Genomic DNA, 13,263 nt, shown 5'->3' with positions numbered 1-13,263 from the left:
TCGTGTGATCTCTCAAACAACATAAAAATAAAATCAGTATTGCTGTCCAAAAGTGGATGGCAAAAAGCTGCTGGTTACAAAAAATTGGTCTATGGTTTATAAATTTGATTTACAGAGAGAAAGATCTAGCAGTTTTGTAGTATTTGAAAACATCTTGGTACCAGTTAGAAGCTTCTGTCTGCCCTTAGAGAAGATAAATGATATGATGTCCAATTACGCAAGCTGGGACAGTTGCAAAAATTAGAAAATTTTGTAGTCATCTCTAAGCTGCACCCATCTTTATGTGCCAGGGTATGGTCCTGCTTCCAAATAAGATTAATTTAGTACATTTATGCAATAAAATATAATCAACAGCTATTGTTTAGGGGTGCTCTAGATTGCATCCAGGAGATGCAGCTCCCCTTGAAGAGCACCAGTATTAGGAACAGGAGGAGATAAACCCCCTTTCCCATGCTGGTGTTCACAACAGCAGTCACCAGCTCTTTCACACCCAAGTGAAGGCGCATTACTCAAAGCCAGGGTGCATAAATAGTTAGCTCTAATAGGCTTATTATTTATTCATTAATGACCCAAACACCTGTTAATTAGCTGAAGAGGAGGACTGCTGTGCTGTGTGAGAGCAGTGGTTTGACATATGGGTAGTCACAATTACTAAGCTCCATTCAGTCAGGAGTATGGGCATTCCCAATTGGAGCACATCAATTGTGACAGTTCAGGTGTGTGAAATCGTTAAAGATAGAATGCTGCTCTTAAATAAAGCGCAGCAGGCTTTATCTTAAGCAGGCTGCTGGGGAGCGTTGAGTAGCTTCAGCCACAATTGAACTCCAACATCCAAGTGGAACAATAACCAATTAAAAAAAAAAAAAAAAAAAAAAAAAAAACAAACAAACACAATCTATGCCCTCTTAACCAGCAATAAAAAAATATATATATATTTTTATGAAAAACATTTCTCCTTTTCCACACCATTTGTATTTCAACTTTCTAATTCTAATTATGAAATTAAAAATATTTAATGGAGGGATGGTGTAGAAATATAAAACAGATCTCACCTGAAGGATCTGCTGAGCCACTGTACTCTGCTGCTCTGTGAGTGGCTCACTGCTTCCAAGGATTCCAAGAACCTGACTTTCAACCCAACTACCGGTATCCTCCAGCAATGATAAGTATGTCCTTCCTTCCGACTGGAACTACACAACCAGAAGTAAAAATACAAAAACACAAATGTGTGATTTATATGCCTAGCCCATTCACAACACAAAAACTCTTTCTCCAGATCCAGTCCGGATGCGTTTCTGTATGCGTGTTAACATGTTTTTGATTTTTTAATGCCTTGCCGAATGCATTTCAGATGCTTTTTTTCCCCCCACACTGTACTGGAGTCGGGTGCATTTTTGATGCTTTTTACTGCACTTCAGTACAGTTCTGTACAAAAGAAAAAAAAACAAAAAAAAAAACAGCATATTGTACTTTTTTCTGCAACTGAATAGCACCGCGCTGGTGTGAACTATGCCATTGGAGCCCATATAACCTACTGTCCTAGAAATGGAAACCCACATAGTAGATAGAAAGAAAGGACATATCGGACAAATGTCAATATAACAATTCATTTTATTCTCTAAAGATTAAGATCAACAACAGTTTAAAATAGAAGCTCAATGTTGATCCTGCCTGTGGGGGCACTTCAAACTTTAGGAAATTATTGAATACAAGTTAATACCTGCCTGTATCAGTGTAATCGTGGTTTCCATGCCATAATGGGATTGCAATGCAACAAGAGCTCATATTTTAAACTATTGTCGATTTTAATCTTTGGAGAAAAAAAAAAAAATTAAAATTTGTATACGTTCTTACACACAAACCAAACAAACAGTAGATTTTTCAGGACCATTACCTTGTATTGGAGGTGAATACTGAGCCTGCAGTAAAGACTAAAGGCCCGCATGGCCGTTTCTTGACTAAGAATAGAAGTTACCTCTTCAGATGGCTTCAAAAAGGAACACAAAACCTCCTAAAAATGTAAAGTAAACCATAGTTTTTACCAGGAGTATAATACTACATATACAACTGAAGCAAAAAAAAAAAAAGCAAAACTCAATTTGAAGATTTTTTTTTTAAAGTTTATATTTCTCTTTTTGTACTATGTTAAATCTTTTGCATTACAAAACACTTAATTCAGTGGGCACCAATTAAAATGTAAGCACAGGGAACTATGAATCTTCTTATGCAGAGGTTCTTTAAAGGATAAGTTCACCTGCGTGGCAAAAGTGATTTGCTGATCACTGCTGCAAAGCTTCCCAGGGTCCAAAAAAAAAAAAAATAATTAAAAGAAAAAATTAGAATTATAGTAAATAAATTTTTTTTTTAATCTGCAAAGAAGTGCATTTACTGCATTGCACCAGTGATCAGCAAATCGCTGATGCCATGCAGGTCTTCTGCAGAGTGTCAGTATGATCTTTCTGCCCCGTATATCATAAGAGCAGGCAGTTTCGTGTGGAGAGGAAGACTCAAACTACCACAGCACTCAACAGCGCTGTGGTAGTTCATTGAGAACTACAAGCCAACAGTCAAAGGATGTCAGAACTTGAGGCTCATTCACACACACAGCTGTGTGAATGAAGGACATGGCCGTGTGGGCAGAGGACCACGTGTCTAGCAGTCTGACCCTAAAGTTCTTTGCTCACTATTTTACTCCACAATTCAGCCCCCATCTTCGCCTAAAATGGGCTGGTTTAAAGTTATTTTGTGTCTTTTAGTCCCACAAACTCTAGTGACAAATGTATTGGACAAAATTTCAGCCCAACTCCCCCTCCCTTCACTGAGGAGCTACTGAAATACAATACAGGCTCTATACACAGCTAAGCTGGCATTCCATTAAAAACCCAGGGGATGGGCAAGAACCATGTGTACAAACATATACAATATAACCTCATCCATCATCTAAATAAAAAAAAAATATATATATGTCTATGTGTACACACACACACACACACACTGAAAAGCCTTTTTCTTATTAATTTCCTAATCAAGAAATTACAGTATAAAATAACGAATATTCCTAAAGCGGAGTTCCGCCCACCCCTTTAAAAATTTTAAGTCAGCAGCTAGACATACTGTAGCTGCTGACTTAACATTAGGACCCTTGCCCATCCTGGAGCCCAGCGATGTCAACACTGCAGCCGGTGTTTGCATCGGCTGTTGGGTGCTGCCGCTGCCATTGCGGGTAAGGTAACCTGGCGGTGTAGCCTTGCGGCTTCACGGCTGGTTCCCTACTGCGCATGTGTAAAGCGTGCTGAGCTCTCTCACTTGCCCGGCAGAAGGACCGAGCTGCTGATGTACTTTGTGACCTCTCCCCCCTCCCTCCCTGCAATCTTCTGGGATACGCCACAGGTCCCAGAAAATTGCCCGGCCAATCACAGCGCGGCTAGCACATGCACAGTGTATGCCCGGCTGTGCAGCCACAGTAGGGTGCCCACAGTAGTGATGCCGGTGCCGCAGAGAGGAGGGGGGAGAAGAGCGGGGCTTTGTTTGCCTGCATCGCTGGACAGGTAAGTGTCTGATTTAAAAGTCAACAGCTAAATTTTTTTGTAGCTGCTGACTTCTAAATGGGTGGAACTTCGCTTTAATGTGATACCTTATCCCATTTGCGATGTGGAAGAAAAGATTAAATTACTAACATATGTAAGCTCTCCAAAGAGATGAACAAACTAATGAAACATTTAGATATCCTTTTCACACAGACTGTAAAATCTTCTGTCTACTTTTCTAAATCTAAAAGAGATAAATATATATAAATCAATTATACTATTAAGATCCAAAACATTCATACTTGGCCATTAGATAAAAGGAAAGATTCTAAACAGCAACACGGTTTTCAAAAAGTGACAGCTAGTACGGGGAACTTTTCCCCATACTGTTGTCACAGGGAAACGAGGGAACAGTGAGCGGCTGCAACAGTGGGAACATTATACATGTGCCACCCTAAAAACGGGTGGAACATGTAACATATTCCCAAAGGTAAACTCGTCCTTTAGATGAACATTTTTTCAACTTTCCATCTATTAAATCATCTGCCCTTCTTGTTTTAACTTTGGATAGTAAAACATTTTTTTTTCTGCCAGTAAATACCTTATACAGCCCACTTCCTGTTTGTCTGGTAAAAAGCCTAGGCTTATGGCATCATGCACAGCTCTCTCATTCTCCTGAGAGTTTGCCAGGAAGGGAGGGGGATGAGTCATAAGAGGGCCAATGAGAGCGGCAGAGCTGGAGGTGTGCCTCTGTGGGTCTGTGTAAATCCAGGAAGTAAACGGGTGTGCCTCTGTGGGTCTGTGTAAATCCAGGAAGTAAACGGGAGGCAGCTTTAGCTGCCCACAGTTAAAATGGATGCAGCCACTTAGTGGAGGGAAATTTCTGCAGCATATTTGGCAAGTACAGAATCACAGTATATATAAAATAATATACAAAGTGGTGGTGGTGGGGGGGGGGGGGGGGGGGGTTCAGAATGGCAAAGATGTTTTGTTACAAATTTTGTGAGCAGACTGCAGTTCCTCTAATGAGGGTATTCATCGAGTCTGAGAACCAAATGATGGGGGTACGGAACTAGGCCTATGAAGACGTTAAAACAGGGTTTGAATATTAAACCTGAAATTGAAGTGGAGATGTCGATTTGAGTCAGATGACATGTTAATAAAAAATTTATTTCAGTGCCTATACTTAGATTTCATGTTCTTACGCACAAATACAACAGAAAATAACTCGAAAGTTGTAGCTAGCGTGAGCATTTGTAACATATAAATATGATAATATCTATATGAATTTCTGCGATTCTGTTGCTTGCCATCTGTATGTAAAAAGTAAAACCATAATCTGACTTTATATTACACAACACAAAATTTGAGTTCATGTAAAGCAAAAATTAGAATTTTTGGTTTACCTGTAAAATCCTTTTATGGAAGCACATCACAGGACACAAAGGGGTTCATTATACATGACTACTTGGGTTTGCGACCACTTTCAGATGAATGGACACTTCCCAAAAAAATGCAGACATCCACACCCAGGCATAAACCCCTCACAGCTGTTCTAAGCCTCGGTTTTGTAGCAAGCAATGAGAAAGACAAAAGGGAGATGTCAGCTCTCTGCCGCACCTCCGACATTGTAGTGCCCTGTGAGGGCAGAAAAGCATTGATGCAGGGCGGAAATGTGGGGCGGGCGATGAGAGATGATGTCATCTATTGGCTCGCCCGCTGCCGGACCTTTGACAGTGCAGCCTTCATGGCCCGGCTGCAAACAGGCCGCGGACTGGCACAGAGAATTTTGTATAGCTGCGCAAGGCTTAGCACATGCAAGAGACAAACTTTCCAAAATTATTGTTACATGAGAGAAAACAATGAATAAACTTGGTACTTACTTTGACCAGACCCAGCTGTTTAAAAAGGTTATTTAGTTTGTTTGGTTGTGCAGCCAGAAGATAGTCTCGGTTATTGTTTTGGGTCATAAGATATTCGATATATTTAAGAGCCAAGTCTGGTTTGCACTCCATGTTATCCTGGATGCGCACTTTACGCGCCTTCTCTTTTTTTTTCTACAAGAAATAAAAAATAAATTCAGCAGATGTGTTTTCCATAGTGCATTATTAATGCAATTGTCAAGATACAGGATTAAAAACATTTAAAAAAAAAAAAAAAAAAAAAAAGGAGAGAAAGGGATGGGGAAAGAAAAAGAGCACAAAAAGGAAAGGGTCACTACTGCTCAATGTGCTTTTGTAGCAGTAGCAGACTGAAAGCTCACATGTGATTTGGTATTACTAACATTTTACCTTTCATCTAGTTTGCAACAAGCAGCCCTGTGTGTAATAACCCCCCCGCCCCCCCCCACCGACCGACCGACCATAGATTGTTTGATCTGTAGAACCAGCATCTAAGGCCGGTCATCGATGGAGTGAATTTCTTTCCTGCAATCACGGGATGTGTTGATGGGGTAATCCCTCCCGCTAAACCATTGTGTTCTCCTGGTAAGGGGAAGCCAGTGCTTATTGCTAGCCGATAAAACAGGTTGCAATAAAATTGCATGTAAAAATCCGGCAGGATGGTTGAACCCAAGTTGATCAATCAGATAAATCCTCATCTGGTTCCCTCTGAGCTGGTCGAGATTCAGGCTGGCTCAAGTCATGAAGACTGTTTTGCTGAATTTTCACTAAAGACAATTATTCAGCATTATTCACCATTCTGATAAAAGTATTGTTTCTTTCAAAAACAGATTGAATTGGATTCAGTCAATAAATGAATATGGTCATAGATAAGGAATGATTGGCCCTTGAAGAAAAGCTCCATAAATTCAATATGGTCAAATAATGGTTTCTTGAGTGACTGATTGTGTGAAACGATCCATCATTTATTGCTCCATGTGCAGATAGCGCAACATTACCTTCTTCTCTGGCAAGGCCTCCGAAAGCTGGTCGGTTATCAGCTCCAGTAGGTGACCCACTTGTCCCCAGCGACACAAGCAGTCGATAAGTGCAGAGTATTTTTTCTCTTCAGTCTCGTTATTTAAATGCCTCAGCTTGGACAATACAGAACAGCTAAGAGATGTTGGATGAAGAAATGGACAAAGTATAAATTAAGTGAAACAGCACACAAGTTGGAAAACAAATACAACTGTTCACCTACCAAATAGTTTGTGGTGCCAAGACTGTGATAGAGTTTCAGAGTTAGAAATTCTCCTGACTCTTATTTTCACTACTACTATGAATTCCAACACAAAGGTCATCTACTCTCCTATGCCTCATCCTATTATACAGTACATTACTTCTAAACCTTCAATCTGATTTCAGCATGTTATAGAAGATTTCACATAATTACACTAGCTGAACACACACACACACACACAAACCATTTCACTGCCAGGCCCGGTGCTCCATTGTGTACACTCAGGTGGCCAAACCATTTTTGCAATTTTTCCTTTGCTTTTCTTTTTTTTTTTCACTTAAAGAGGAAGTAAACCCTAATGGGTTTACTTCCTCTTTTTTTCCCTGCAAAGGTAAAGCATAATGGACTACTATGCATCGCATAGTAGCTCATTATGTGTCACTTACCTGACACAGGAGCCAGCGAAGTCGCCGCTGATCCCTGTAGTCCGCCGCGTCCATGTTGCTTGTGGCGTCTCGCAGCTCCGACGAATCACAGCGGCGCAACCGCGATGACGTCACTCCCGCGCATGCGCACGGGAGTCACGCCTCGCAGCTCCGCCGCTGTCATACGGCGAAGCCGCGATGACGTCACTCCCGCGCATGCGCACGGGAGTCGACAAATTTGGCAAATCCATTCTTGGATTTGCCGCATTTAGTGCGCCTGCGCGCCGCTGTTTACGGCGCATGCGCCGTAGACAGCGGTGCCCATTTTCGGGCAAATATCTCCTAAACCATATAGGTTTAGGAGATATTGCTTGGACCTACAGGTAAGCCTTAATCTAGGCTTACCTATAGGTCCAAGTTGTTTGGAAGGGTTTACTTCCTCTTTAAAGCTTTCAGTAGGGATGCACTGAAATTTCGGCCGCCGAAACATGTCGGGCGAAAATGCCCTTTTCGGCAATCTGCCGAAAGAGAAAAACAGTCGATAATGGAGTCGGAAAAGGGGTGTGGCCTGGGTGGGGCTCCGCCCCCTCCCCTGGTGCCGCCCATCATGGGGGTTGTATAGCGCAGGAGAGCCGCCTCTGCCGCCTGTTTGATCACAGCTTTCATTTCAATAGCTGTGTGTTCCCGGCCGCGCCGTCACACACAGCCCCTCCCCCTTGTCCGGGCACTTTGATAGACAGATCACCCGCAGGATTGGACGGATGATCTGTCTATCAAAGTGCCCGGACAAGGGGTAGGGGCTGTGTGTGACGGTGCGGCCGGGAACACACAGCTATTGAAATGAAAGCTGTGATGTTCCCGGCGCTGTGATCAAACAGGCGGCGGGAGGCGGCTCTCCTCTCTTCCCTGCACAGGCTGGCTGCAAAAATGGGACACTGGCCTGCAATATGGGGCACACTGGCCTGCAATATGGGGCACAGGGACACTGGCCTGCAATGGGGGGACACTGGCCTGCAATGGGGGGACACTGGCCTGCAATGGGGGGACACCTCCTGTACCACGTCCCCCTTCTCTGACCATCTCCTGTACCGTGTCCCCCGTCTCTGACCACCTCCTGTATCGTGTCCCCCGTCTCTGACCATCTCCTGTACCATGTCCCCAGTCTCTGACCATCTCCTGTATAAAAAAAATATTTTTTTTTAAAATATGTTACGGTATCTGTTTCGGCACCAAAAAACCCATTCGGTGCACCCCTAGCTTTCAGAGTTTGCGAAAGTCCCCCTAAATCATATACTTTCTGAAAGCACGTGACCAGTAGAATTAAAAGAAGGTACTACCAATTTTTAATGTCCCACGATATTTGCACAAATGTTTATCAAAAAAATATTTTTTGCTAAAAATCCATTAAAAATCATTATATTAGCAGATAAAAACACAGCAAATTTTACAAAATCCCTACTAAATATAAAAACTTAACCTGTATGGAGTAAATAACAAACATTTTTAATTTTTACATTGTGCCTTTTAGCAAAATGGTGAAAATCGTACATACGCAAATGTAAATATCCAAATTAAATCTGAAGGTTTAAAATTTTTCCCTTACAGCTTTCAGAATTTGTGAAAGAACACCCCCCCAAACATATATTTTCTGAAAGAATATAACCTCTAGAATAAAAAGTAGGTGCTACTTATTTCTTAGGCCCTGCGGTATTTGTGCAAACGTTTATCAAACCAATATTGCCGCAAAAAATGCATTAAAAAACAATTATTCTCACAGTTTTACTAAATTCCTGCTAAACATAAAAGCTTATCCTGTGTCGAGTTAATAAGTATTTGCACATTTTAAAAATTGTGCCTTCAGACAAAATGTTTATCAAATCACTATTTTCACAAAAAAAAAAAAAAATTAAAAAAAACCCCACACACACACACAAAAATCCAAAATAACTTACGCAATTCCTGCTAAATTCCTACTTATGCCGTGTACACACGCGTTTTTTTTCGTCAAAATAAAATCTGAAGGTTTCTCCGATGGAATTCCACTGAAGCTGTCTTGCATGCACACGGTCACACCAAAGTCTGACCATCAAGAACACGGTGACGTACAACGGGACAAGAAAAAGGAAGTTTAATAGCCAGTAGCCAATAGCTTCCGTCTCATACTTGCTTCAGAGCATGCGTTGTTTTTGCTACGTCGAAACAGCATACAGACGAGCGGTATCCCCGATAGGAATTAGTTCCCTTAGAAAAATTTAGATGTTAGATGTTCTCTTTCTAAGTCCTTTAGAATTTTCAACGTAAAAAGTCAGATGGGGCATACACACAATCGGAATATGAAAATGAAAAGCTCCCGTCTGACTTTTTCTGTCGGAAATTCTGCTTGTGTGTACATGGCATTAAGGCCTCATTCAGTGGGGTGGGCCAAAGCATACGCCCATGGATGGCAGCGTTTACCTGCACGGGGATATACAGGTATTCTCTGCATCCAGTCCTATTCATGTCCAATGGGACACAGCAGCTGCAAGGACAGATCCGACATTCATGTGGGTGTAGGTGCATGGACCCAAAATGCAGACAGTGCGAGTTCAGGGACATGCACCCACATGGATGTCAAGTTGGGAGCAGTGGCTGTGTCCTTGCAGCTGCTGCATCTCAATTGACATGAATGGGACTGTCTGCACAGGAATGCACGGGACACATGTACATTCCCGCACAGCTGCTGTGTCCCAATTGACATCAATGGGACTGCCTGCATGGGGATGCACAGAACACCTGCGCATCCTTCTGCAGATAAACACGCCCCCCTCTAGTGGTATGCCCTGCATGAACAAGGCCTCAGGCTTTGTTTAGACTTACAGTTGGGGGTTGGCAAAAATGGGGTTAAAAACAGGTGGCATCGCTTCCTCACGAGTAGGCTCTGGAGGATAGCCTCAGGCTTCAGAGGCAAGGGTGATTTAGACACGTCTAAATTTACCCTTAGGGCCCTTTCACACAGGCTGTCCGATCAGGTCCACCTATCAGTTTTTCAGGCTGACCTGATCAGACCCTCCAGTCTCCTCTATGGAGCGGCGGATGACACGTTTCGCTGACATCCGCAGCTATCTGATCCAGCCTGCAAAAAACAGACGGATGGTGGTCCCATTTTCCATTTGTATGACGGATCGGATGAAAATTGACAGGTGATCCGTTTTCACCCTCCCTCCCCCCGGAGGTGCCTGTGTGAAAGGGGAAGAGTTCAGTCCCTTTCTCTGCAGGCTCAGCTGCAATACTTGGATGTAAGCCTCGGAATAGCGGCTCTCATTCATTCATAAACGATGTTTACTATGTCACATGACAGCAGAATATAGAAGGGATTGGTATCGAACGCTCGCTATGTTCACCTAGGAAAGGAAGGGAGCTGGTAAACACATGTTTACCAGCTCCTCCCCCCCCCCCCCCCCCCCCCCCTCCTGACACACTGTACTCACGGATCTCCCAGGCAGCAGCTGCTAAAAAGAAGTTTACCTGTGCACTTGGCAATTGCAACGGATCCAAGATCAAGATCTGTGCTGGCGGGTATGCTGATGCTGGGGGGATAGATGTAATAGGCAAGAGTAGAGGTCGACAGATATGGGTTTTTCTCTGGCCAATGCCGATATTTAGAAATCGTGGCAGCCGATGGCCGATATATATATAATTATATAATGCAGATTTTTTGGGGCCGAAATGTTAGGGTGATTTAAAAAAAAAAAATTCCTTTAATTTTTCAGGCACTTTTGGGGTAAAAATAGCACCTGTAAAGTGCCTGAAAAACAGCTCCCTGCAGTCTGTGTGAAAGCCCGAGTGCTTTCACACTGAGGTGATGCGCTGGCAGGATGTTAAAAAAAAAAGTACTGCAAGCAGCATCTTTGGAGTGGTGTACATCGCTCCTCCACCACTACTGCCCATTAAAATGAATGGGCACCACTGGCAAAGCATTTGCAATGCGGCAGCAGCGCTTCACGAGCGCATTTAACCTCTTCCTCAGCCGCTATATGGGTTATAAGTGCCCCGCGAGCAGCCGAATAGTGCTGCTAAAATGACGGTAAAGCACCGCTAAAGCTAGCAGCGTTTTACCGTCAACGCCTGCCCGCTCCAGTGTGAAAGCAGCCTTAAGTAATAAGTGATACAGCTAATTTCTTACATTTAAACATTAAACAAAACCAACCTCCAATCAGTTCACTAGTATGTATAATTTAGATTAAAAAAACAAACTATAATTAAATACACACAAAAAAAAAAAAAAAAAAAAAAAAGGGGGCTTACTTTATCGTTTTCTTTTTTATAAAATCAGTGTCTTTTTTTCCCAAAAAAAATTGTGTTTGAAAGACCTCTGCGCAAATGCCGTGTGACATAAAATATTGCAACAACCGCTATTTTATTCCCTAGGGTCTCTGCTAAAAAAAGATCTATCATTTTTGGGGGTTCCAAGTGATTTTCTAGCAGAAAATACAGGATTTTTACTTGTAAGCAACAAGTGTCAGAAACTATTTAGTCTTTAAATGGTTAAACTGAGAACTCTACACCAGAGCTCATTCATAAGTGTAAACATTGTATCTCTTTGCTCTTTTCTTGGCAGACTGCCGAGAGAGGAAACAAGTGCTTCACTAAATACTCAGACAACTTGCATTGACTTCTATTACTGAATCATTTGCAAGTCGCGTTGAAGATATATCGGCCTTTTTATCAGCACAATCGGCTGATGAAGATTAATTAAAAACCTCCAAATATCGGCCGATATATCGGTCAACCTCTAGTGGGTAGTGCAGGAGGGGAGGAAGCAGCTGCTCATCAAAGCTATTGTTTTGTTCAGCAGAGTCTGCTGAACATTTCTGATACAGGTTTATTATAGTTGCTGAAGTGACCATGATCTTATAACAGAGGAGGAATGTAGGTCCATACGGTGTTGGCCACCTGCAGGTAGTTCTGTAGGTCTGTACGGCGTACAGACCTGGCAGTGAAAGGGTTAAAGGTTGAAACTAGACAATATTTAAGTGGCAATTTGCATTCTTGTCAATGGAAATTGTTGTCAAACAGACTTCAGCTTGTATAAGAGTAGTGTGAACAGCAAGCTGTGACAAAGCATTTCCAGAGCTTCCAGCAAGCTTTGAAGTTTTTAAAGTACCATTCAGCTCCAGTCTGTAAAAAATGAACACAAATACTAAGGGAGCAAACAAGCTGTTAGCAGGCTTCAGAACTTTTTGAAGCTTGCTGAAAGCCTGCTGAAGGCTGCTAACAGCTTGTTTAAAGTGACAATCACCTCTTCAATTAGGATTTGTGTTCAACATTTACAAACTGGAGTTGAATGGTACTTTAAATACAAAGCTTGCTGAAAGCTCTGCAAATGCTTTGTCAAAGCTTTGTGTTCACACTGCTCTCATACAAGCTGAAGCCTGTGTGAAACGTGCAAAATTTTATGTATCACAAGGAGGCCAAGTGTAAAAACAACAATTAAATTTACTCACTGTGCGTTGTGTTTTCTGCACAAACCGCAAATGCCTAGATTTGTGTGGGGAGGTCTTGCAGCTATTTCACTGGCATATTTCTGCCTCATCCAATTCTTTTGCAGGCAGCAAGCTTACAATTTCTCCGACATATGCTACCCTGAATCAATTTAAAAACTTGCAAAGATTACCGAGTTCTTATGAAGGGCTCTCAAAGTGCATTAGTTGCCTTGGGAATCAATAAAGGCTAACTCTGGGAGAAGTAAAAATCCTCCCTTGCTGCGGGGCGGCGCCTGCACTGCAAGTATTAAATGCTTATTTTAGTCTGGGGAACGGACATGTTTTACTTACCCGAGCCTTTGTTGCCCCAGCAGACAGCGATCCCCCATGCTTCAGCGGTGGACTGTTCCATAAGTTCGCTCGTGTCTAACATAAGGCTATGGGCCCTGCATCTGTGTTGATGACATCAGAGGGCATCCAACCACTGAAGTGCAGGGGAAAGGAGGCTACTGGGACCAGAGTAGCAGCATGGAAGAGCCTGAGAGAGCAGTGGATCTGATATAAAAAAATAAAATAAAAAAAAAGTGCCTTTTCATATTCCTTAGACACAATTGAGCATTTAACCCATGCAGTGCAGCCACAGTCCCACTGCAAGGGTGCATGGCTACCTAGAGACAGCTTAGGCCCGTCACCTTGACTGGCTATGTGTTTTCTGCAACCAATCTATAG

The 13,263-nt window shown here is 42.4% G+C and overlaps 1 protein-coding gene across 1 annotated transcript in view; it reads right to left on the bottom strand.

Moving 5' to 3' along the window:
- Positions 1–13,263, bottom strand: part of NCAPG2 (non-SMC condensin II complex subunit G2) — a 95,811-nt gene that overhangs the window by 24,984 nt on the left and 57,564 nt on the right. Inside the window, exons 17-20 of the mRNA XM_077491141.1 lie at positions 6,427–6,580; positions 5,411–5,584; positions 1,895–2,011; positions 1,053–1,190 (exon numbers count right to left, since the gene is read on the bottom strand). Coding sequence (XP_077347267.1) covers positions 1,053–1,190; positions 1,895–2,011; positions 5,411–5,584; positions 6,427–6,580 — 583 coding nt within the window. The remainder of the gene's footprint in view (positions 1–1,052; positions 1,191–1,894; positions 2,012–5,410; positions 5,585–6,426; positions 6,581–13,263) is intronic.

Source organism: Lithobates pipiens, unplaced genomic scaffold (genome assembly GCF_037356315.1).
Source record: "Lithobates pipiens isolate NorthernLeopardFrog02 unplaced genomic scaffold, aLitPip1_a1.2 Scaffold_19, whole genome shotgun sequence".
In the NCBI taxonomy this organism is placed as follows: domain Eukaryota; kingdom Metazoa; phylum Chordata; class Amphibia; order Anura; family Ranidae; genus Lithobates; species Lithobates pipiens.
This window is presented reverse-complemented; position numbering and strand designations above follow the sequence as displayed.